The 24430-nt window shown below is 45.6% G+C and overlaps 1 protein-coding gene across 1 annotated transcript in view; it reads left to right on the top strand.

Annotated features, from left to right (window-relative positions):
• LOC309849875 (uncharacterized protein) overlaps positions 1 to 21113 on the top strand; it is a 36579-nt gene extending 15466 nt beyond the window's left edge. Inside the window, exons 2-5 of the mRNA XM_082702865.1 lie at positions 419 to 501; positions 18169 to 18226; positions 19702 to 20146; positions 20698 to 21113. Coding sequence (XP_082558991.1) covers positions 419 to 501; positions 18169 to 18226; positions 19702 to 19802 — 242 coding nt within the window. The 3' untranslated portion in view covers positions 19803 to 20146; positions 20698 to 21113. The remainder of the gene's footprint in view (positions 1 to 418; positions 502 to 18168; positions 18227 to 19701; positions 20147 to 20697) is intronic.
• Positions 21114 to 24430: the final 3317 nt, after the last annotated feature.

Genomic DNA, 24430 nt, shown 5'->3' with positions numbered 1-24430 from the left:
TTTCTGATGAATTAGAAAGCTTAAGCTCAGAGAGGTTGACAAACTGGTCCAAGATCACCCAACTCATTAGCAGGTAAGCTAGCATCCAATTTGGATCTTTGATGGCTAAACACCTTGCTCAATCCACTGTGTCATTTCACTATAGGATGGAAGAGAGTGTCTGGTGAAACTCTGATGTGGCATGAAAACTTTGGTCAAAGACATTCCTATTTTCCTTCCTTGTAGGACATTCAAAACCTTGGTGATCTCTCAGATTTCTCTCCATGGGAGTGTCCTTTATCTGTTAGGGTTGGAAAGACACAGGTCACTTGAACAGAGGCTTAGTTTATTTTCAGCAATGTGGGGATCCACAGGAAGGGTCATCTAGGGGTACTGAGAACCCTCTGGCATGCTGATCTCATTTCCTCTTGTCCTGTAGGTCATAGTTCCAGCATTGTGCAAGGAGAAGTAAAAGCAGTGTGGAAGGGAACACATGAGGCAAAGCCAGCAAGAGAAGTTGGGGTAAGGCAAACCCTGAGCACCTCAAAGCCCTATTGAGGCCTTTCTATGCCAGCTGCTCAGGGACCTGTTGAGTAATTCTTCTTCTTCTTCTTCTTCTTCTTTTTTTTTTTTCCCCCCATTTTCCTACTCCTTTGTTCCTTTGGATAGGGGGACGATGTCACTTATTATCCAAATGAAGATGATTTTGATAAAAGAGGACTGTTAATAATACACAGTGATGGGACGTGTGGGTGGCTCAGTGGGTTAAAGCCTCTGCCTTCAGCTCAGGTCATGATCTCAGGGTCCTGGGATCGAGCTCCATATCCGGCTCTCTGCTCAGCAGGGAACCTCCTCCACCCCCCACCCATCCCACCGCCTGCTTCTCTGTCTACTTGTTATCTCGGTGTGTCAAATAAATGAATAAAAAAAAAATCTAAAAAAAAAGAATAATACACAGTGCTATCAGAACTCTCCTGGGGACACCAGGATTCACAGTGGACGTCTGGAATATCTGGAAGTCCTATTTCCATAACATTTCAGAAACACAGAAGTCAGTGTCCCTGTCACCTTTAAACACAGAGAACACAACTGTCCAGGCTTGCTGGAAAACCCCAAAAGGTAGTCAAAACAGATGGGGCCTTTTCTGAATTGAATGACTTTGCATAAGCCACACCACCAAACTGAACTCAGTGTTCTTACGTATACAATGGGCACCATGGTATTTATCTTCAGGGGTTACATGGAATAAGTAAGATGTCTTATGTCCTATGTCTGGTGCCCAGTAGTGTCTTTCTCAGAGGAGTTGGGGGCCCCTGGTGGCTGGTGGGGACAAGGGGACCACTGAACATTTGGTCCGAGTTCAAAGGCAACTTTGGAGAACTTGAGAGATGATCGGAATCTCAGGTTTCTGTGCTTTGAGGGTTCTTGGCTCATTCTTAGTTGATGCAAGTGGAGCCCACTCATTTGCACTGGTTAAGAACTATGCATCCACCAGCTGGGAATGAAGACGGGACAAAAGAAGAGAAGGAAGCGCTTCAAGGGCTGCTCCTGCTGCCTCCAGGAAGCCTCAGGGGAGGCGTGGACACAATCCCACCCGTGACAATGCAGAGAGAGTCTGGAAGCTAATCTTGGTTGCCGTGTTGGCAGTTTCCAGCAGAATAAAAAAAGAACTGAAGGAAAGAGTTGAGATCCTAAGTGTGGGGCTGGAAAAGGCCTCAGTTTTGGCCTTCTACCTGTTTTCTTGGGTCTGGCCATGGGCTTGCAATCTGCTGATTGGGCAATGATCCTTCAGGCGCCCGAGCTCAGGGAGCATTTTTCAAGACTAATTAGAGTTTCAGAGAGACTGTCTGGGGCAGGACTTCCCTGTTGAAATGGCTCCCACCTTAGGTTTCTTTGTCCTTAGGGAAGGAGAGGAGGGCGGGGACCCTGCTTGCCTGAGACCTACTAGGTTTGGTTAGAAAGTAAGACCAGTGAGCCCCATACTTGCGTGGGTTGGTCCTGACTTTGTTAGTTAGGCTGGAACAGCTAGAAGAGGGGCCATGTGACGTCTGTCCCCTGAGACTCAGCGGAGAACACCAAGTAAATAAAAGTCAAGAATTCCATGGAAAGGAGCAAGAACACGAGTAACTCGGGTTACGGGATTTCAGAACAGCCCAGCACGCAGCGGGGCCCAGGCTGGCGCCCAGGGGCAGGCTGACTGTCACGCACTGTCCTCTTCTTGCCTACTTTCGAGTTCCTCTGGTGTTGTCTCTCTTTTTCTGCCCTCCAGGCTTCCCTGCTCTTCCAGTGGGATGAGGAGCAGATGTGCTGAAATGCTAGAAGGCACATGGCTGGGGTGCTATTTCTGGCTCAGGCTTAGCTCAGAAGTCCTAGAAAGAATGTTTCTGACACGGCTTGCCTTCTGATAATCCTTGGGGCTCAAGGACAAACTGTGGGGCTGCACTCGGTACTCATTCAGACAATTGGCTTGCAGACCGGGGCATCCAAAGGGAGGAGGGCAGGAGGGGGCTGGAGGTCGTGACTTGGCCCCTACGTTGCTCCCCAGCGGGGGCTGCTTCATTTATTTATTCATCCATGCACTTACTAGGGTAAGTCTGCCAGACCTTGCTCTGCTTGACATTCCTGCTTTCATGGGTTTTATATTCTAGCCAGGGGAAGATAGATAATACGTAGTAACATCATAATATAGTGACATGTTTAGTGTTAGAAGGTGTAAAATACTCTGGAAGAGAAAAGGGGATGGGGAGTGCCCATGAGGAGGCTCCTGTCACAGCAGAAGTCATGGAGAAAGCGAGGTCGAAGTCTTGAAGGAAGAGGTTGAGTTAGTTCCCTCTGAGGGAAGAGTGGCTGAGGTAGAGGAAACTGCTAGAGCAAAGGCTCAGATGGGAAGAGGCGTGGCATGTTCGAGGGACAGCAAGGATGCCCGTGGAGCCAGAGCTGAGAGCACAGACTGGAGAAAAGCACAAGAAAGGGTCTGAGGGGTGAGTACCAGAGAGGCCTTGATCCTACAGGGCCTCATAACCCTTTGCAGAGATTTCGGCTTTTACTTTGAGTGAAATGGGAAGTCATTTCTGGACTTTTTTTTTTTTTTTGAGAGAGAGAGAGAATGTACCTGAATGGAGGAGGGGCTTGTGGGGAGAGAGAGGGAAAGAATCTCCAGCAGACTCCATTATAAGTGAGGAGACTTACTCGGGGCTCCATCTCACACCTCATGAGATCATGACCCATGAGTTCATGACCGGAGCCAAAATGAAGAGTCTGATGGCGTAACAAATTAAGCCACCCAGGTGCCGCATTTCCAGACTTTTGAGAAGTGGTTCAGTGTGACAGGTTTCAGAAGGAGCACTCTGGAAAGATGGCGGCCGCCATGGCAGGATAGTATTTCTGGACATTTCTGAATCCCCACATCACAACTGAAAGAGAGACTGGAATGAAAACTATGAACACTTGGACAATATTTCCCTCAAAATTAGGTGACTAGGAATTCTCACAAACCCCAAAAGAGAAGTAGAAAGAAACCAATCACCCCAAGCCACAAGACCTGCAGGGTATTGACATATTTGCAGAGGAAAGGGACAAGACCTGAGGACAGAAGAGCCACAAAATAGTCAACAGTTATTCTCCGTTTCTGAGCACAGTCCTACCTCAAGCGAAGTTGCTGGGGGCGGAGTCAAAAGAGGACAAAAGAGATGGGGGAGGGGGGAGCTCCAGAACAAAGCAGTGGAGAAGAGAACCGGAGATCTGCGAGATAAACCAAGCACATACCCTGCCTTTCCTATGTCAACTGTCATACTAATGGAAGGAAACATCTCCTCATACAATTATTCTAGCTAATAAATGGAAACAAAACCATGCAATTCGGGTATGCCCATTTTGCAAACCTTAATGAATGAATGGGTTTAGGCAATGAGCGTCATTGGCTGCTAACATCAAAAAGAGTGAAAGCTGAAAAATGAAATTTATTAAAAACCATAAAACAAAAAGAATGAATGCCAGACTTTATGTGTTTCCTCTTGAAAGAATAAACCGCAGCTTGCCAAAGGAATGAGACCAGAGTCTGGTCTGACTTTGGATCCAGCTTTTTTTCTCTCTTTTTTTTTTTTAAACAGTTTAGGGTTTTTTTGTGTTGGTTGTTTTGTTTTGTTTTTAGATTTTATTTATTTACTTGTCACACACAGAGAGAGAGAGCACAAGCAGGAGGAGCTGCAGGCAGAGGGAGAAGCAGGCTCCCTGCCGAGCAAGAAGCCTGATGTGGGACTCGATCCCAGCACGCTGGGATCATGACCTGAGCCCAGGGCAGAAGCTTAACTGACTGAGCCACTGAGGGGTCCCAGGATCCAGCTTTCAATGTGCAGGACATCAAGAGGACGCAGGAACGTGTTGAAATGCATCCTGGTGTTTAAGCTATAAAAACCCGCTCTAGGGGAGAATATGCAGATTCTTCAACAGGTTCTTCAACAGGAAAAAAAGAAGGAAAAGAAAGTGAGGGAAGGGATTCTGGAGATTAAAAGAGACTCAGAACACATACCAAGTTTTAAAAAGTAGGCCAGTCTGAGCTGTGGTACGGGGGGATGTCCTCGTGGGTGCTAAAACCACGAAGAAGCACAAGGGAATGAGGGCTATTAAGGTCAGGGTAATGCTTCGTGTTGGGGGCGCAGACGACTGTGTGGTTGGGATTGGACACACAGAAGGGGCCTCGGGTGGCCCGTCACATTCTTCATCTGGGTGGTGGTTACAAGGGTGTTTACCTCACACGGATGTGTTAAACTAGACATTTGTAGCTTTTTGTATCTTTGTGAGATTTTTTTCACATTAAAGTGGTAAATTAAAAAGGTGGGGATCACTTTGGCTATAGTGCTAAGAATTAATTGTAGGTTTACGAGGGTAGGAGCCGGGAGACCAAGTAGAGGCTCTTACTATTATTTGGCTAAGAGAGAAGATGCTGGTTCATACCGAAGGAAGTGGCCGTAAGTGGTCAGATTCTGGATGTATTTTGAAGCTAAGCCACGAGTATTTCCTGACGGTCTGAATGTGTGATCTGAGAGAAAGGGGAGGAGTCGAGGATGATTCTGGGGATTTGGGCCTGGGCAACGGGAAGGATTAAGCTGCCATTAGGTGAAACAGCAGCCACCCTGCATGTTAGAGGTTTCTGTTTGGTTTGGGGAAGAAGGCAAGAGTTCAGCTTAAACATGATATGTCTAAGATCGCTTTGGGAGGGGGGCAAGTGTTTGAGTAAGGAGCCCTGGAAAACTTTCTCTTTCTCCTCCTCCTCCCTTCCTTTCTTTTAAAGAAATCAGGAGTCTGACACGAGAGATGCCCAGGCCAGAGCTTCTATGTTGGGGGGTCCCTAGCACAGAGATGGTACTGGCGTGCATGTAAAAGGCTGATGGAGTCAGATGACTTGAGGCCCATTCTGCTTCCTTCTAGCTTGTGCCGTCCTTAATAGCTTATTCAATGGCTCCATTACTCACTCAATTTCTTCACTGCAGTGGTACCTGCCTCATAAAGTTGCGTGCTGTGAGTCTGAAATGAAGGAAAGTGTACCAGCTGCTGAGCAGAGTTTTTACAGAGCAAAGTGCTCAGGAATTGTTGGGTGTGATGTTCTCACCTCAGAGCCTGCTTCCGCAGGCATCCAGTGAGCTTTGCCCACTGCCTCAAGCCCTTTAGAGCCTCAACCCCATCTTCCCTTCTGGAGAGCAGTTCCACAGTCCAGTTTCTAGTTTCTTCCTAGTTTTCTAACTATCCAGTGCTCCAAGTTTTCCTTCCTTCCTTCCTTCCTTCCTTCCTTCCTTCCTTCCTTCCTTCCTTCCTTCCTTCCTTCCTTCCTTCCCTTGCTTTCTTTCTAGATTTTATTTACTTTTTTATTTGAGCAACAGAGACAGAGAGAGAGTGCGCTCGAGTGGGGCAGGGGGTGGGGCAGCAGAGGGCGAGGGAAAAGCCGACCTCACACCGAGCACAGAGCCTGACTTGGGGCTCCATCTCAGGACCCTGAGATCATGACGTGAGCTGAAATCAAGAGTTAGATGGTTAATTGACTGACCCCCCCCCCCCCAGTCACCCCTGTGCTCCATTTTCTTAAGTCTCTGTTTCTTGCTAGTTGATCTGATAAAGTTTGAATCCATCAATGTTGGTATTTAAGTAGCTTTTTAGACACGATCAATACATTTCCACAAATGCTTTTGAAGCCGTGACTTAAAGGAGGAAGACCTGGAGGAAACATTTGACACTCTGGGGAAGCAGTGAGACCACAAGGCCAACACACGAAACCCTGTACTCTCTGCCAAATAAAAGTCCTCCCTTGAGTCTTGCCTTAAGAGTGAGCTCACGATGAATGCCCTGCAGGCAGCAAAAGTACTTGCTCTGACTTGACCCTTACCCAGACCTCTCTTCCTTCCTCTGGGCCTTAGTAGATTGAACTCAGTTATTTTCTTGTTGAGCCATTGAGCAGGAGACGGTAGCACAGAGCAATGGAGAGGGGGCACTGAGTCCAGCTTCTGAGGGATTTTGCAGAATAAAGATCAAGAGTCTTATGCCCTGGGATTTGGAGGACCTGTCTTCCAGGGCTGGTCTAGGCTCAGGGTTCGCAGTCATGCATGTGTGAGGAAAATTCACTGCCTCTTTCATCTCTGCATCACCCCATGGAGAAAGGCAGGGTAGCATTTGGTGATGGAAACACTGCCTGCATTTTCCTCGCTCCCTCCTCAAACATAGCCATGGTTCTCTTAGCCACACAGTGCGCAGGGATCTACACTCAGCACCCGTCCTCCTGACACACCGTCCATGCAGTGTGCAAGAAGGTGGGTCCAGCCAGAGGACAGGTAGAGACTCCCGCCCCAGCTCCAGCCTTGCGCTATGCGAAGAATCACAGTTCAGTTCCCAGAAGTCACCTCTGGCCTGAGACAAGGGTAGAAGGGTGTGTGTCCCTTAGCGGGGCGTGTTGGTGTGGTTGAAGATTTTCAGTGTTGGTGTCTCCTTGCCTCCGTGGATTCCCAAGGGGCGGACATGGGACTTGTGAGCACTAATCCTTTTACATTATAGAACTTTCATTCTGAGATTTATATTAGTCCTCAGAATATCTAGAAACCCGAAATTATGTGAAAATTTGGTCAAAGAGTGTATTTTTCTTAGCGAGTTTGGCTATAATTTTTGTCAGATTCTTGGTGTGTGTGTGTGTGTGTGTGTCTGTGTGTCTGTGTGAGATGAAGAAATTATTAATAAAAAGAATAACAACATGTCCTTTTGATATCCCTTTTTGCTTTCTGTCACTTTCTCTCATTTTCTAACCATTAAAAAAATGAACAAGAAGCACTAACAAATGTTTGTCCGGAAATTTAGAGTATGCAAAGATCTCAATGAGAGCTTCTTTAAAAGCCTTCAGAGAGACCCGTGAGGGTAAGTACTAGGACCAGCATATTTTACAGAGGAGGAAACTGAGGCTCAGACAGGCAGGAAAATGATCAAAGGTGGGTCTAAGCTTCAACTCTGGTCTTTCTCATCTGAGAGTGGTTCGTTTCTCACTCTACCCAGAGCCGAAACTGCACAACATCGTACCTCTTTACTCGTAGCCAGATGCCAAGAAATTGGTTTATGTTGAAAAGAGTCCTACTAAAGCAATGGGCCCTCAGTTTGTGGTGGGAAAGAATGACTTGCTTCCTCTGCAACTTTCCTTTGACACATCTACATCTTATAGGGTATACGCGGGAGGTGGGCAGGGTTCTGGAAGGCTGCTTTTCCAGAAGCAATCAAAGGGCTGGGGTGGAAAAGTATTCTTACAAAGAAAAGTATTCCCTTTCCATGTGTTCTCAGGAATGTCTCCTACCCCAGCCAGTCTCTTAATCTTCGTCTGTAAAAGGGTCTTGACTGAAAGGAGCTTTGCAACCAAGTTCAAATGGCCACCCACTCACATTTTTCTAGCCCACGGGCTGTTTCCCTCCCCAAACAACGTCATCCTATGTCACTGAAGGGCCCTCTCTTGCGGCTGGAACAACACCCCGAAGACACAGCTTAGACAGTTCAGGAGTTCACATTTTTATGAAGTTCCTTCTTTGCCACCTGTGTTCCTTTTGGACCGGCTTCACATTCCCCAGGCGGTGAGGACAGGCTGCGTGCGACCGGTGCCTTGCTGATTGAAAGCTCAAGTCCCATGTGTGGCGGTTCTCCTTCATCTGCCTCTGTAACCTGAGGATCCCTGCCGCTTAGTGCGTGCTGAGCCCTCTCACGGTCTCCCCGGGCCAGAGCGACTTCTTGGCACCCGCAGACCCCAGGGTCCCCAGGACTTGCACCTCCCATGCTACCTCTGCTGCCCCCGGGCTTGCTTCCTTCTTTTCTGTCCATGCAGCTTGAGCCTGGTGTACAAACACTCGGAATCGGGCTCGTTATGTAAGTTTCCTGGTCCCTGAGCTGGGTGATTCAGCATGAGGTGGTGCCCTGCTCTTTCCCAGCCCGGGGCAGCATGCTAACCAGGGCCAGGTCAGTGGCAAACTGGAATGGAAAACAAGGCCTGCTAATGAGGCCCAGCTGAGCAGCCTTCATTCCCAGAGGTGTCTGGTGAGCCTGGGGAAATGCATGGCAACCTCCGGAGGGCTCTTGCCCATGAACCCATGGGTGGAAATCTCCATCTCCCTGCTCACTTCCTGTTCTCGCCTCTTATCTTTTTGGCTGAAGATTACAGAAGGTTCATGTTTGGTTCCTCTTTGCCCTGAGGCTGCCACTTTCTGGGTCCCTGTTATTAAACTGGATGTTCGTGTTGCCCCAAAATTCATATGGTGAAGCCCTGACCCTCCAGTGTTAGGAGGTGGGACCTTTGGAGGTAATTAGAGGGAGAGGAAGTCATTAAGGTAGAGCCTCCATGCTGGGATCAGCGCCCTCTGAAGAAAAGGAAGAGACCAACGTCCTCCCCTCTGTACCTCCCCCATGTGAGGATCCAGCAAGAAGGTGCTCACCTGAAAACCAAGAAGGGGTTGTTCACTAAAACCCCGCTATCCTGACACCCTGATCTCCAACCTCTAGCCTCTGGAACCATGAGGAAATCAATTTCTGTTGAAGTTACAAAGTCTGTGTTATGTTGTTAAAACAGCCCAAGCTAAGACAGGCTCAACTAACCCCAGGTGCTTGCGAGCCTCACACAGGAAATATTACTGGGTGCAGCTCAACCTGGACCCAAACTCTCTCTTCCGCCCCAGGTTCCAGGCACAGAGCAGGAAATCAGTTGGAAATACTACTTATAGAGAGGACTGACTTCGGCAATGAATTTGGTCTTTTGTCTGGCTCGCCCTCCTTTCTCTCTCCTGCAGGCATGTTGCTGAGTTTTCTTTCCTTTGCAGGACAAAGACAGCGACAGGGACAGGTGCTGGCTTCCTGCAGCTATTGGACTAGGAGCCAGAGACCTTAGGTTCTAGAACAGGTTTTGCCACTAACCAGGTGTTCAGGCTTAGGCGGCAAACTTTCTTCTCTCTGTGCCCCAGGGACACCTGCCTTAGAACTCTTGTTCATTCCTTAATAAAAATTGTGTGCCGGCTCAGTCTAGGGTTGGGGTACGGCCCTTAGTAAGACAGCTTGCTAAACAAGCAAGGTCCTGCCCTCATACAGCCTGCCTTCCAGAGTGAGGAGACCTTCAGCCGGCAAACACGGAAATAGGATATTTACTGAATGTGGCAAGTGCTCTGAGGGAGAAAAGGCAGCACGGTCAACCAGGCAGAAACGTCCCAAGAAGAGTTAAAGGCTAACAAATGTAAAAATGCTTTAGAAAATAGACAGACGTCCAGCTACACAGATAATCCAGTTTGATGTGAATTAAACTACCTTAATTCCCTGTGGCTTTGCCCCACGTTCCTGGTCGAGAGTCCCGCACGACCCAACAGTGTCGGGAAAGCCGACCTAGGACAAGTTAAGTCTGCCGGGAGGGTGAGAGTCAGGCTCCTGGTGGGAGGGTGAGGTAGAAAGACAGGCATCTGAGGGATGGGCTCTCTTTGAGGACAGGATGATCCTTCGATCCCGAGGCCCCTGGCCCTCCCACAGCCTCCTGTCCCCAGATGCTTCCGCTCTTTGTCACCCTTCTTCCAGCACGCAGCTGACATTTACAGAGCACCTGCTAAGGGAGAGGGGTCCTCCCCTCCTCGGAGCAGGATCTCAGGAAGTAACACCCCGTCCTCCGTGTCGGAGGCCTGAGGAGGTCACGTCTCCCAGCTGTTCATGTTTGGGTCCGTGGTGGCTCCAAGCCCTTTTGTGTGTTATTTTGCTCTTCAGCGAGATTCCTTTTGGGAGCTAGTGGGGCTCCTGGTATGCTGTGTTTGTAAATCGATGCCATTAACCACCCAGAGGGGCCATCTAGGGGCTGGAATGTTCCAGCATGTGCGTTCTCTCTCTGGACAGATGCCCAGAGGTATGTGGAGCCGTCAGGCAGCCCATGTCCCTCAGGGAATCCCAGAAGCAAAGTTCACTGACTGACCCGCCGAGCCAACCTCAGCCCGGTGGGCACAGGGCAGCCTGCTGCTTCAGAGTCTGCACACAATTCCTTAGGGCCAGGAACCCTGCACAGGGAGCCACCACATCGGGGTTTCCACCTCCTGGACGTGGGGCCTGATCTGCAGTTTCATATCTGTGAGTTATGCCCTTCACGCTCCACCATTCTCTAGCGGCGTGACTCTAGAGGGAGAGTGGTTTTGAACTTCAGGCGAATTCTCGACGAGCTGGTGAAAGTGCAGAGCTCTCACACCCGCTGAGTCAACCTTTCATTGAGTAGGGGTGCAGGAATTTGCATTATTAACAGCCATTGAAAAGTGTTTCTGAGGCAAGTCAACTGCACTTTGAAAAACATGGCTGCTTGACGTGGCTAACCACCAAAGCATGATCCAGTCAGTTCCTCCCTTACGGGACCCATGGGTCCTCAGCTAGTCTTGAAGCCAACTGCCTGGTGGCGTTCCTGGAGGCAGCACGTGCAATGAGAATGTCTCCCCAGAGGTAGTCCCGATACTTCATGCAATGCCAGGACCCAAAGTCTGTGCTCAGTAAAGCTGGTTGAATGAATGAAGGACACAGTTACTTGGAGAGATGGGAAGGGGTGTAGGGCTAGACTCCTGGTACGTGCCCCTAGAATGCAAATTCCAGAAGAGTAGGGGCCATGTTCTTAATTATTGTCAGGGCCTGATATATACTCAAAATACTGAATAAATTAATGGCACCACTTACTTCTCTCTCTCCCTTGGGTGAGAGAGAAGGTCCAAAAGCCCACGGAAGTAGACTTACTCTGTCTGAAGGAATTCCCTATTTCCCCAAATTTAAACCGACTAACATAGAGTTGAATTGATTTAGACTGACTAACATGGAATCAGCATTGCATGACTAAAGACCAAATTCAGGTTAGGGCACGAAGGTATTTTTGATACCTAGTGGCTGGCAAACATATCACCTGGGCATAATAAAGTGAGTCATACAATTTCTATTATAAGAAAAGATGGGGTAATTTATTTCCCTTAAACACCAGGGCCAGAACAGCTGGGACATTTGGAAAATTTGCTAAATAACAGAATTCGTGAAAGACAAAGAAACAGCAAATTAAACTGATCATGCAAAACCATTTACACCCATCAGATGGGCAAAAATTAAAAAAATACGACAATAGCAAGTGTCAACAATAGCGTGTGGTAGAATAAAAATGCTGGTAGACTGCCCATGGTTCAACTACTTGGAAAAAGAGGGGACACCCTGAAGCAAAGTTGTAAACAGGCCTGCATGCTTTATGACTCAGCAGTTCTGCTTATAAGGAGGTGTTGCATTTTTCACATGTGCAAGGCACACGGAGAAGAATGCTCAGGGAAACCTGAAACAAGGGGTCGCCTGGGTGGCTCAGTGGTTTAAGCATCCAACTCTTGATTTCAGATCAGATTATGATCTCAGGGTCCTGGGATCAAGCTCCATGCCGGGCTCCATGGCCATTGTGGAGTCTGCTTGAGATGTTCTCTCTCCACTCTGCCTCTGTCCCTCCTGCTAGTGCTGTCTCTCTCTCTCTCTCTCAAATGAATAAATAAAATCTAAAACAAAACAAAACAAAATACCTGAAACAAGGAACCCAAAATAGTAAATAGTAATTTGAAGTAAAATGAAGTGATCACTAATTAAGAAATAATGACTTTGGTTTGTAATATGATTAATTCATTTATAAATTTATGTAAGTTTTCAAATGCACATCAACAGTAGAAGAATAAATAGACCAATAAGTGCATACAGTGTCAAACTCTATAAGCAGTAAAAATGAATGAACTCTGCTTATGCATCGACAGATGAAACCTAATCCTTGTTTTTGAAAAAAATAAGATGTAGAAGAATATATATATATCATGAGTCCCCTGATGTAAAGGCCAATAACAGAGCAAACAAAGCAGGGTATGGAATTTGCACAAATATTTTATAATCTTTGTGGATTCTTTACCTGGAATTCCCATCCCCATAATATTTAACTTGAAAACTTCCCATTTTTCCATTAGGCTAAAACTGAACTCACTTCCTCCGTCATGCCTTCCCTAGTGGATCCAGGTGAAGCTATTGCTCCCCCCCTACATTATCATAGCACTTGTCACATCATATTGCAAAAACCAGCAAGGTCCAAGCCAGTTGTGTGTTGGTAACTGGCTACTAACTGGCTTCATGGGTTAAAAAAAAAAAAGTGCATACACACACACACACACACACACACACACACACATAAAAATACATGAATATTTTCTCAGTTTTCTGTGCCATTGACAATAGAGTAGTTACAAAGACACGCTTTGGATCTTTACCTGTATTACTAATACTTTCTTTGTTACTTAAGTCTGATGGTCAACAAAACAATAAATCAAGCATGGGTTTGTAGCACTTGCTGATTCCCATGGTGTAAATTCCTCCCATGTAGAAAATTCAGGGTTTTAAATGAGGTCACAGAATGAAGAGCTGCAGAGATGCACGGCGACCCCTGTGTTGAGGAACCCTCTTTTCGACTTTTGTTGATTCACTCTACAACTATCTGCTGGAGGCTGAGACTATCGTAGTGTTCAGGACAGGCCGTGTCCTCAACCAGAAGGAAATGAATGGAGCAAGAAATACACAAATGGAGCCAGAAAAGACAAGAAGGAGATTGTTGAGAGGGCAGTGAAGGAAATAAATAAGGTGGTTGGGAAATCAATGAGAGGGGTTGCCCTAGAGAGGCCCGTGAGGGCTTCCCTGAGTTGGTGACATCTAAGCTGTGACCTGAAGAATGAAAACAAGCCATTCTTTTAAGAAGCTGGAGGAAGACTCTTCAGACAGCAGGAACAGCAATGTCAAAGCCTCTGAGGAGATAAGGAGCCTGGGCTAGGGGAGGATAAGACAGAGGGCTAAGAGGTAGGAACATATTTGGTGGCTGCAGTCAGATTGGAGCTGGGTTTTACTCTGACAGCAGTGGGAGCTCATGAAGGGAGTCTTGAAGGCTGGTTTCTGTTTCGGGAGCAGTAGTACAAGAACCAACGATGGGTTCAGCCATCAGTTTTGTTCCTGAGTCTGACCCTTAAAATAGACAAAATCATAGCATTTGATTTCAGGCCCATTCCTTCTAGGAACACACACTCGCCCTTAGTTCTTGCCATGATGGGCTGAGAGGCTGTAGTTTGGGAGACACTGCATAAGACCACACTCCACCTGAACCCCAATAAAGGGCATCTTTTGGCCAGTCACAGGGAGGGGCCTAGGAGAAGAGATCAGGTTGATAAAGAGGGGAAATCAAGGCAAGATAACCTCAAAGTTAGCATGGATAACGTAAAGGGCTCCAGGACAATGGTCGGGTCTCTTTCTACACAGAGATCCCGCGCGCCTCTGAGATAAAAGGCTTTTTTTCTGATGAGGAAGCCCTGGTGGACAAACAGATCAGTGTCTCCTCAGGTGCCAAGATAAGCTGAGCTAAAGAATGGTTTGTAGGCCCCTGAGTGGATATCCATCATATCCTTGAGTGGCTGTGGTAACTTGCGTTCTAAATCCATTCTGGCTCCAACAGTCCCCAAAGACCCAAACCAGAGGTTAAAAAGTAGGGAAAGGAGAAATTCTTATCTTTATTCAAAGACAGCTTTCCCCAAAACGCATTCTGAAGAATATTAGTTCCATGGGGTCCTGTCATGATAGAAGAACCCCATGGTCAAATGAGATAACGAGGATGCCGAAAGCCATAGCCCCATCTTGGAGACCCACCGCGCATGTCAGAGAAGTCTTGTAGGCAAGCAATCGGGTTACTATCCTTCAACTCAGTCTCTGGAAGTGAGGCTGAAGAGCATTTTTGCTTATGACGTTCTCTGCCGCCCATATTTAGAGTAGCACTGCCTTTGGATACCTTCTCTCTTCAAAGGGAGGAATTTTGTTTTGTTCAGGATGGAAACTTCACGGGTGCATGCGAGAACAATCCCATACACGCACTCACACACCGGCCTCCAGCTTCAATCAGGTGGGAGAGGAAGTTTCTCAAAGACCGATCCTGTTCTCGTCCCTTCCAGATGTGAAGCTGCCTGGAGCTTCGGCCTTAGTTGCTGCCTGGGTGGAGCCCAGGGGCTGCTCTTGAATGGGGCAGCGAGGGTGGGTGGAAATGGAGGAGGAAGCTCTGGAGTTGGTGATAGTCGGCCAGGAAAGCCCTGGCCTAGGGAGCACCAAGTGGAATTTTCCTCTGGAAATCCTTTTGAACTAAGTGGATTTGAATGTTGCACCCCTGGTTGCCTAGATCCCATGGCTAAGTGACGTGGTCTTCGTTTCCCAGTAATGATTAACATTGCTGTAGTCACCGCAGTTCGGGGCCGTTTGTCTAACTGCGGTGACGGAAACAAGGAGGAAGCCTCTTCCCGAGCCCTTCAGCAAAGTCTGCCTCCCACCTCTGACTGTTGGTGGCAAGAGGAGGGGCGTTAAGACTCCTGTGCTTGGCAGGATCGCTCCGCCTTCTCTTAACACTTCTCAGTGTTTTATATTCTTTGAACAAAACACCAATTTGGGGCTAATGGATGACGTTTTCATCAGTCATCCTAATGAAACTCGAATGATGGGAGTTTTAGATGAGGAAGCAGAGGCCAAGAGGCCCACATCTTTCTGGCACAGGAGCCGGGAAGGATGTGGTACCTTATCTCCTGATCCATTGGCGACCTCTGATGCCACCTGGCAAGTTGTCTGGGCCCCACATTTCACTTTGAATAAACAAGTTGGATCTGATAACTAAGTGAGGTCAAAGACTCATGGTCCTGGGATGGGTGCCACTTACAAAGCCCCTGTCTCGCAGAGCGGCCACTCTCTCCCCCATGCCCAACTACCAAGCCACTCTAAAAAGCGTGGTTTTGTTGTGTGGTTTTAATTTTATCTGTTTTCAAAAGACTTTCTTCCTCCTCCCTCCTTCCTTCCTTCCTCTGTCCTTCTTTTCTTTTCTTTCCTTTCCCTTTTTTTTTTTTTTTTAACAAAAAGGGAAAGGACAACAAAATGTCGCTCCTTTGAGGAGGTAACAGTGGGGAGCCATCAGAGTCTGCACCCGGCATTAAGGGGAGAGCACTCTTCCCCACGACAGTGTGTATCACAGAATGTCAGAACAAGGAGTGACTTTAGGGATTGTCCTGACCCACCTCCTCAGAGAAGATGGTGGCCCAAAGCGGAGGCTCCAGCTCAGGACTCTTAACCACTAGCCCTTCATGCTGGAAGCTGGAGTGGTATTTATTATGTGGTTTCATGAGCTCTGCTGGAGCTCTCTCTGAAGCACAGCATGACATGACACTTTTGGGGACCTCTAGCAGGACCCATCCATCAGTATCTTGGTGAGGACTTGGCCACCTTGGTCATACTTCTGGGTTGAGGTAGGGATGAAGTGAGCAGCCCTGCTGAGAAAGGCGGCTTATCCTAAAACTAAAGATACTGAAAATATGCTTGATGCTTTTCTGAGCGCCGAATCACAATTAGTTTGCCAAAATTAGACTGTCTGAGACTTGGATGATGGAAAGAGGGAAACTGAGCAGGCTGTGGAATACCACAGGCTCAGGGAGGCATATCAGGATTCAGACACCACTTGAAGCCCTCTGTCACTCCGTGCAACTCAGGGGCTGATGGCCAGGTGTAAATTCTGGGCCTCAGTCGTGCTGTGAGAAGTTGTCTCCTACGAAGGACGGCCATCGCGTAATTCAGGGTCTGCCACTGAAACAAAACCTACCCGTCTCGTTCCTCCTATAAGGGCAATCTCCCTCTTCATCGTTTCATGTCATTTGATGGCTATGGAGCTGCTGAAGCAGAGCATGACAATGTTTGTTCCAGATACTTTGTTCCTCATTCTTGTGACACAGGGATATTCCATTCCAGGGACATTTTTATGATTGGCAATATTATCAAGTATCAATTATTTATAAACCACGTTCTCAGAGTTAACATGTAATGACAGAAACTGTTACTTATACCTGTGCTATGCTAATAAACATAATCTTAGTGTAGTTTATAGGGATAGACACACACACGCAGAAAGAGAAAGTCTGAAGTATAGACACAGTGAGGACAACAGCAAGGAAAGCGACATGGAGAGACACAGGGAATTCTGTAGGTGATGGTGTGTTGCTGTTGGGGTCTCTGAAATCTCTGAATCTTGGCCCCATCTTCACGGAATCACGTATGTGTTCTTTGGATCCAGGATAAGGACTTGATCTATGAATGGGAATGAGAAAGCAAAGGAAATCACATTTCCCAGAGTAAGGGTGCAAATATGTGGTTCACAGTCTCAGAGTGCGTCCCCATGACTGGACCAACTCACACTGGTTAGAACCCAACTTGACTTCCCTCACTCACAGTTATAAAGACGGTGGTCATCAGGAACATGAGATTGCTAAGGACATAATGGCCACCAAGTGCTAGTGCTGGGAGGACTTTCGAGGTCATCTGGTCCCTTCTCCTGTGGTCTGGCTCTCCGACAATGAGTGAATTTGTGGGGTAGGAGGCAAAGGGATGGGATTCTTGCCTCTGATTTTGTCCTAAATATCCCAGAAATGAAGATGGTGTCCTGGCCACCAAGATGCTATCAGTTTATTCTAGTGTTTAGTTTTAAAGGAACCTCAGGGTATGGACAAGTGCGATTCATATTACTGAGGGCACATCATGGTGTGTCTAGCACGGTGCTGAGAACCTGCCATGTAGGTCACCCCATGTAATACTTGTAGAAACCTGAATGAGGAATAACACAAGGAGAAGAGGAATAATTTATTCTAGACCACAGTCAGCAAAGGGCAGAGCTAGGGCTCAGGACTAGGTCTGCCTGATTTTATACTTCAAACTCTTAACAGTACTATTCTAGGCCCATTCTGAAACTCCTACTGTTATGAAATGGTTCTCTTATATGTCGAATAACTGGTTTTGATTGATGGGTCAAAAGACATTTCCCTTACAAATAAGAAGAGGTTCATTATTAGGGTTGCCATATTCAGCCAATAAAAATAAAGAGTACCAAGTATTTTTGAATTTCAGATGGATTCATAATTTTTTAGTTTAAATAATTTTAGTATAAGTATGTCCCAAAGATTGCATGGAACCTACTTAACACTAAAAAGCTATTCTTTCTTTGATCTAAAATTCAAATTTTGTGGACATTCTGTATCTTATCTGACCTCCACATTCCTAATGAATGAGACCAAGTTGGTGAGTTCAGTCCCTTTGGAGGTCACCTGTTGTTCTGTTCCTTGGTTGACCTCTCCCTCCTGGGAGCCTCTTCATCTAAGGCTGCTATGAACCCCTTTAGTGCCATGGTTCCTCAATGTCTATGTCTAACTCAATTGTTTATTTTAAGATATTTTTACTATTAAATGGTTGATACACACAGAAGGATATATGCAACAATTGCTGAGTCAAAGGTTATAGGAATGTTCAGCATTGCAAGATAAGGCCCACTGTTTTCCGAAATGATGGTACAAATATTATTCTGTACATGAGTTTGCTGTGTTCAGTAACCTCACTGCCCACGGGGTAGTGGCAGACTTTTTTTAATTACTGCTTTTGTAGTGGGTATGAACTCCGCTCTCACTACGATCTCAATTTGCAATTCCCTGATTTCTTTTTTTTTTTTTAAATATTCTAAACTTTATTTTTATTTGTAAAAAGAGGTATTTTGACAGTTATATTATAGAATTATTTAAATGTAAATAATGTAAGAACCAGAGATATTAGCTTATTGACAGTATTATTTTACAGGCAAGAAGTTTCAGAACCCCAATGATAACGAACATCACACCTTTATCTGGAACTCCAGGTCTGTTATATGACAGCTGATACAATATCTTTTTTGGTTTGTGGTCATTAATTTAATTTTAAGTATATAAATTAGTATACCTGATAATTTAGAAATAAAATATTTCTGATTATATTATATTATTTCAAAAAAGGATTTTCAGTGGTTATATCTCAATCTGCTATAAAGTATTTTACTATCCCCCTATTGGACATTTAGCTGGCTTCCACTTCATTATAAATATAATTATAGCAGTTTACAATCCCAAAAGGAACATGTGAAAGTACCCTTTTCTATACCTTTGACAATTTTAGGGACTAATTTTTTCAGGCATTTATATGAAAAATGTAGTAGCTTATTTCTAATATTTCTAATTCTTAATTTATACAATTAAATTTACTTATTTATATATATTTATTGACCCTTTGTATTTCTTCTTTTATAATTACTTGTTTATCTCCTTGGTTTTAACTTAATGCAAGTCAATTTTTTCCATATTAAGTTATAAGAATTCTTTTTTTTTAATTAATTTATTTATTTTCAGAAAAACAGTATTCATTATTTTTTCACCACACCCAGTGCTCCATGCAATCCGTGCCCTCTATACCCACCACCTGGTACCCCGACCTCCCACCCACCCCACCCCTTCAAACCCCTCAGATTATTTTTCAGAGTCCATAGTCTCTCATGATTCACCTCCCCTTCCAATTTACCCCAACTCCAATTCCCTGATTTCTAAGGAAGTTGAGCATCTCTTCACAAGTTCATTGTCTCCTTGTTTTTTCAGATGTCTGTTTGAATTCCAACTATGTACTGGGGTTTAGTTCATTGTTTTAAGGAAGATACTCAGAGATAGTAACTTAGGAAAAGATTAAGCAGAGGAGGCCCCAGACACAGAACGTACATTGCCCCTTAGCAAGCAAAGTAAACTATGCTTTGTCTAGAGAACTCCCGGAAGCCCGGAACCCCCTCGGTGCCCAACCAACACTTAGCTCCTTCCTCTGGCAGCCAGGTATTGTGGAAAGAATCTCCAAGCCAGACAGACCTAGACTTTAGTTCTGTTTCCCAGCTGTGTGACAGCAAGTTCGTTTCTTTCTCTGAGTTTCTTTTCCTTCCTTCCTTCCTTTCTTCGTTTCTTTCTTTATTTTTTTAAAAAGATTTTATTTATTTATTAGAGGAAGAGAGAGCACAAGCAGGCAGAGCAGTCCGCAGAGGGAGAGGGAGAAGCAGGCTCTCCACTGAGCGGGGAGCCCAATGTGGGGCTTGAACCTAGGACCCTGGGATCATGACCTGAGCCAAAGGCAGACACCTAATTACTGAGCCACCCAGGTGCCCCACTCTTTGAATTTCTTTATCTGTAGAATTGGTAGGGAAAACGTGCCTTGCAGTGTTGCTGTAGGATCCAATAAGATAGTAAGTGGAAAGACTGCCAGGTAGAAGCTCAATGAATGCTGCTTTCATTCAGGCTTTTTTTTTTTTTTTTTTTTTTTTTAAAGTAGACTCCACACCCAGCATGGAAACTGATGCATGGCGCGAACTCATGACTGTGAGATCAAGACCTGAGCTGAGATCAAGAATTGGACACTTAACCGAATGAGCCACCCAGGCTTTTCTCTTTCATGCTTTTTTGTACCAAACTGACAAGAAGAAAAATACCTCAAGGAAACAAATATTCTGTTCCATTAGAATAAATTGTCAGAAGCTTTGCATTAAAGATCTTATTTGTGGCAAAGAGAAGCCCAGGGTTTTTCCTAGAATCAAAAGAGTGGCTGGATTTTGGAGGCAACCTGACTGGAGATCTCCTTTCCTGGCAATTCTGTGAAGCACTCATCAGAGAGCTATCGGCCATCATGCCCGAACACATTCAGAAGGAGATCCCACCACCACCCAGATGGCTGCTCAGTATCTCACAAGACTTAAGACAGTCCAGAGTTATTCCTGGTATCTTGCTTTGAATCTCTTGTTTTACCATAAACTGTGTTCTTTCCATTTTTTTAAAAAGACTTATTTATTTGAGAGAGAGAGAGCACAAGCACAAGTGGGGGGAGGGGCAGAGGGAGAGCCTCTTCAGACTCCCGGATGAGCATGGAGCCCAGCTGTGGGGCTCAGTCCCACCACCCATGACATCCTGACCAGAGCTGAGACCAAGAGTTGGACCCTCAACCAACTGAGCTGCCCAGGCGACCCTGTTCTTTTCTTCTTAAAATGAGGGAACACCTCTGTGAGACAGATATTTGAACAACACAGCAACGTCCTACTGCATTCAAGTCCTGCCAGTTGCATCATTGGCCTGGTTCACAAATTACTATTATTATAGGACTTTGGGCCTAGGTCTGACCTCTGAATTCACGTGAGAAAAAACTAATAGGCGCAGAGAGGTCCAGCACCTGGTTAGGAGAAACTACAGCTAGAAAGGCAAGAGCTGGGTTTCAATTCAAGTTTTCTGAGTCACAAATTTAGGACTTTTTTTTTTCCTGTTCCCTTTCACTCAGGATCTCGTTATACTGGACATGTGTCCTGAGGTGCCCCAGAATCCTTCAGACATCTCCAAGGGCCAAGTTCAGATGTCTTAGCCTGGGAATCAGAAGACCCTAATCTCAATCTTGGTTCTTTCCAGAAGAACTCCTCTGGAGAATGTGTGACATTAGACCTTTTGTTTATGTGCTGTGGAGGGATACTAAGTGTCACAGGTGAAGCAGGAATATCCTTTGGAAACTGGAGTCTATATGGGAAGATTCAATTTATCTGTATCTATATCTATATACATATGCATGTGTATAGACACATATTATATATGTATAAGAGAAGAGTTATATGTATATATAAATATATAAAATATAAAATACAAATAGTTTACAAATATTTATAAATAAAATATAAATTTATAAATATCAACATAAAATAAAAATATATAAGTATATATTTTGTGGAGGGAGGAGTTATATCTTGTACCCAATTTAAAAAAAAAGATTTAATTTATTTATTTGAGAGAGAGAGGGAGGGAGGGAGAGCGTGAATGAGGGGAGGGGCAGAGGGAGATGGAGACTCCCTCCACACTGAGCAGGGAGTCCAACCTTGGGCTCACCCCCAGGACCCTGAGATCATGACCTGAGCCAGAGGCAGATGCTTAAACCACAAAGCCATCCAGGTGCCTCAACTTTTACCCAATTTTTAAATGAAGTTCAGGATTAAAAAAAAAGCTAAGTATTCACGATTTATTCAATCAGCAAATATTTTGTAAGTGCTTACTGTCTGTGAAGTACTCAGTCCAGAGAATATAATAGAAATATGATCCCTACCTCCATGGCATTTACATGATAGAGACGCAAATAATAAATAAGCAAATAGTAACACATGAAATAACACCTTATGACAGACTAAGAGGAAAAAAAAAAAAAACAAGAACTACTGATTTAACTGGACTTGACTGAATTTTTCTCTAGACTTTATTTTTGACCTTTCTTGTCCCGGGAAAGTCAAACCCCTCCAGAAACAGACTCCATTTAACTTCTTAGTTGTAGTTTGAAAGCTTGTAGGTAAGTCCCTAAGTCCTCCGACCCTCATTCCCTTGATTAGGGCTGCTTTCTGTAGCCAGACTGATTAGATTAACCCTTCATTCTTCCCTGGCTCCCAGGCAGGGGGGATAATTCCAGGGCTCTAGAAATGAAAGAAAGTCTGTTTGGGCAGGATCAGCAACGTACTTTCCCCTTACAGAATCGCCCTCCTGATTACTGCGGCTGCCTGAGCAAGAATAAATGATCCGAAAGCCCCAGAAACACAAACGACCAAGAAGTGCTGGCAAATTTTAGAAATCTGTGGATTCTCATAATGAGGATATTGTTCAGCATTTTATCTCAGATCAGGTTTTTATTAATTGCTGAGTGGATTTTTATATGTGCACCTCTATTGTTAAAAAATGCAAGTGATTTAAAGCACCCCCCTGTCCCATTTTCAATCCTTAATAAAGCCCCAGAACAATGTAACATTGTTAGACTAGAATCGTTGCTATTTTTGACTTGGAGTTGTCCTAAATTCACCTAAGGAGGTGGGCAGTAGGAAGAAGGGGACCTGTTGAAAGACTCACAACTCAATGGCAAAGTTGAAATTTGAATCTAGGACATCTGATTTTTGCATCTCTGCTCTCCAGGCACTAGATTAAGTCCAGCACCTTGCTCAAATTACACATACATGTGCACACACTATTATCAGAATGCTGTGGGGTCAGTTGATTAGAATTTTCAGTCCTTACGAATTCTAGGGGAAGTGTCACACCACTGACTCAAAGGCTAGTTCTGATCTGGAGAAAGACAGATTCTGCCAACTAAACACGAGTGCATGGCTGTAACACTTTGAAGCGAAAATAAAACACAAGTTGGGGCGCCTGGGTGGCTCAGTGGGTTAAAGCCTCTGCGTTCAGGATCCCAGCGTGCTGGGATTGAGCCCTGCAACAGTCTCTCTGCTCAGCAGGGAGCCTGCTTCCCCCTCTCTCTCTGCCTGCCTCTCGGCCTACTTGTGATTTCTGCCTGTCAAATAAATAAATAAATAATCTTAAAATAATAAAATAAAAGAAAACACAAGTACATAGGGTGGGGAGAAGCTATTGGGCAGAGTTATGGATATCACTTGGAGGGTGAATTATGAAAGATGAATCATGGTGTACAGTTAAGGTTACCAGGTCAGGATCTAAAGTCCTGTTGACTGTCCAAAGGGGCCTGTCGGTTTGGACTCAGCCAATAGCTTCTCTCTTCCATTACCCTTCTTCCAACTTCATTTTTCACTCTATTTCTCCCTCCCATCCATTCATATCTTGGATCTGGTGGGGGAGGTGAGAGTCTCTTGGGGGACGGGCTTCAGGTCATGGTATTCTGTCTTAGCAGTGAATTAGCCTTTGGGGTCACTTCTCACAACATTGCCCTCCTCAGACCCCAATGAAAGCATGGACAAGTGTCAGAAAAGGAATCAGGACTGAGGTGGAGAGAAAGTCAGGCTTCCTTCCCCAGGAACTACTTATAGACTATTTCTGGAAAGCCAGCTCCAAGGTTTATGCCCACGGTGGAGAAGGTATCATGGCACAGAGTGAAACACATTAGGGACAGTGTCCTCCCATCTCGAAAGTCTGTGCAGCACTGGTGCCTGGGGGAGCGGAGGGGAGTGTCTTATGCAGGGAGAGTCTGGAAGCCAGGCCGAACAGGAGATTCTTCCTTCATAATTATTGTGACTCAGTCAATTCCAGGATTTAAGCTCAGGCCCCCTTAGGCCTCACATTCGGTTCTCTTGGGAAATGCCATCCTATTTCGAGGCAGCAAAAATGCTGTTAGTTCTATTTTGTATAGTTGTTGCTCCTATTCCCCTGGCCCAGGCAGCAGGGACAAAGGGTAGGGGACTGGCGTTCACCATGGTCCATTCACCCTTTTTGTATATTCTGCTTGGTACCCCAGCTCCCAGACCCCCTCCCCCCTTGCCCCCACCCATGCCCAGTTAAACCCTCCCTTTGTTTTCAAGCCACTACAAGGCTTACATGTTTATGTGAATTTCATATACAATCTGGTCTTTGTATCAAGGGTACTAAGCCTCAACATTTGCCTAGAGTAAATAAGGAAGTGCTGTTAGGAAATTCATGCCTTAGGATCTTATTGATGTCTTAAACTAGACCAGTACCTTTTGTTATTATAGCTGTTTTTTAGCGCAGTGCACAGAAGGCCTGCTTTTCTGACTCCTCCTTTTGAATGCTTCGTTGGTTGACACTCACCCCTAGAATACATTTCTACCCTTTCTCCAGTCAAAGGGACAAATTCACACGCCAGTTCAGGCGTGGCTCCCCTGCCCATTGCTATGGGGGATTTAAATAGGGTCGCCTTCACAGCACTTCTTGGGCCCAGGTACATAGGCACAGTCTACACAGGAATGTGGTCGTGGCACAGGAGCTCTAAATTTCTTTACAGGTTTGAGGAGGACAGAAGCGTAAGCAGACGCAGAGGAGGGGCGCATCTGCGGGCTTGAAACCCTGGAGACAGATTCCAGTCCAATGCCTGGGAAAGCTGGTTTTCTGGCTTACGTCTCAGGGACACCAGACATTCCAGAAGCTGGGGCTCAGGGCGGAGAAGGGGGGAGCAAGCCATGTGTTCAAGTCAAAATTGTAGGTGACCTTCTGGATGTTTTCTCTCCTTCTCACCCCCCCAACCAGTCTGTGAGCAAGTCCATCAGCTCCACCTCCAACATGTGTCC

The sequence above is a fragment of the Mustela nivalis genome, assembly GCF_964662115.1.
Source record: "Mustela nivalis genome assembly, chromosome: 16".
NCBI classification, from domain to species: Eukaryota; Metazoa; Chordata; class Mammalia; order Carnivora; family Mustelidae; genus Mustela; species Mustela nivalis.
This window is presented reverse-complemented; position numbering and strand designations above follow the sequence as displayed.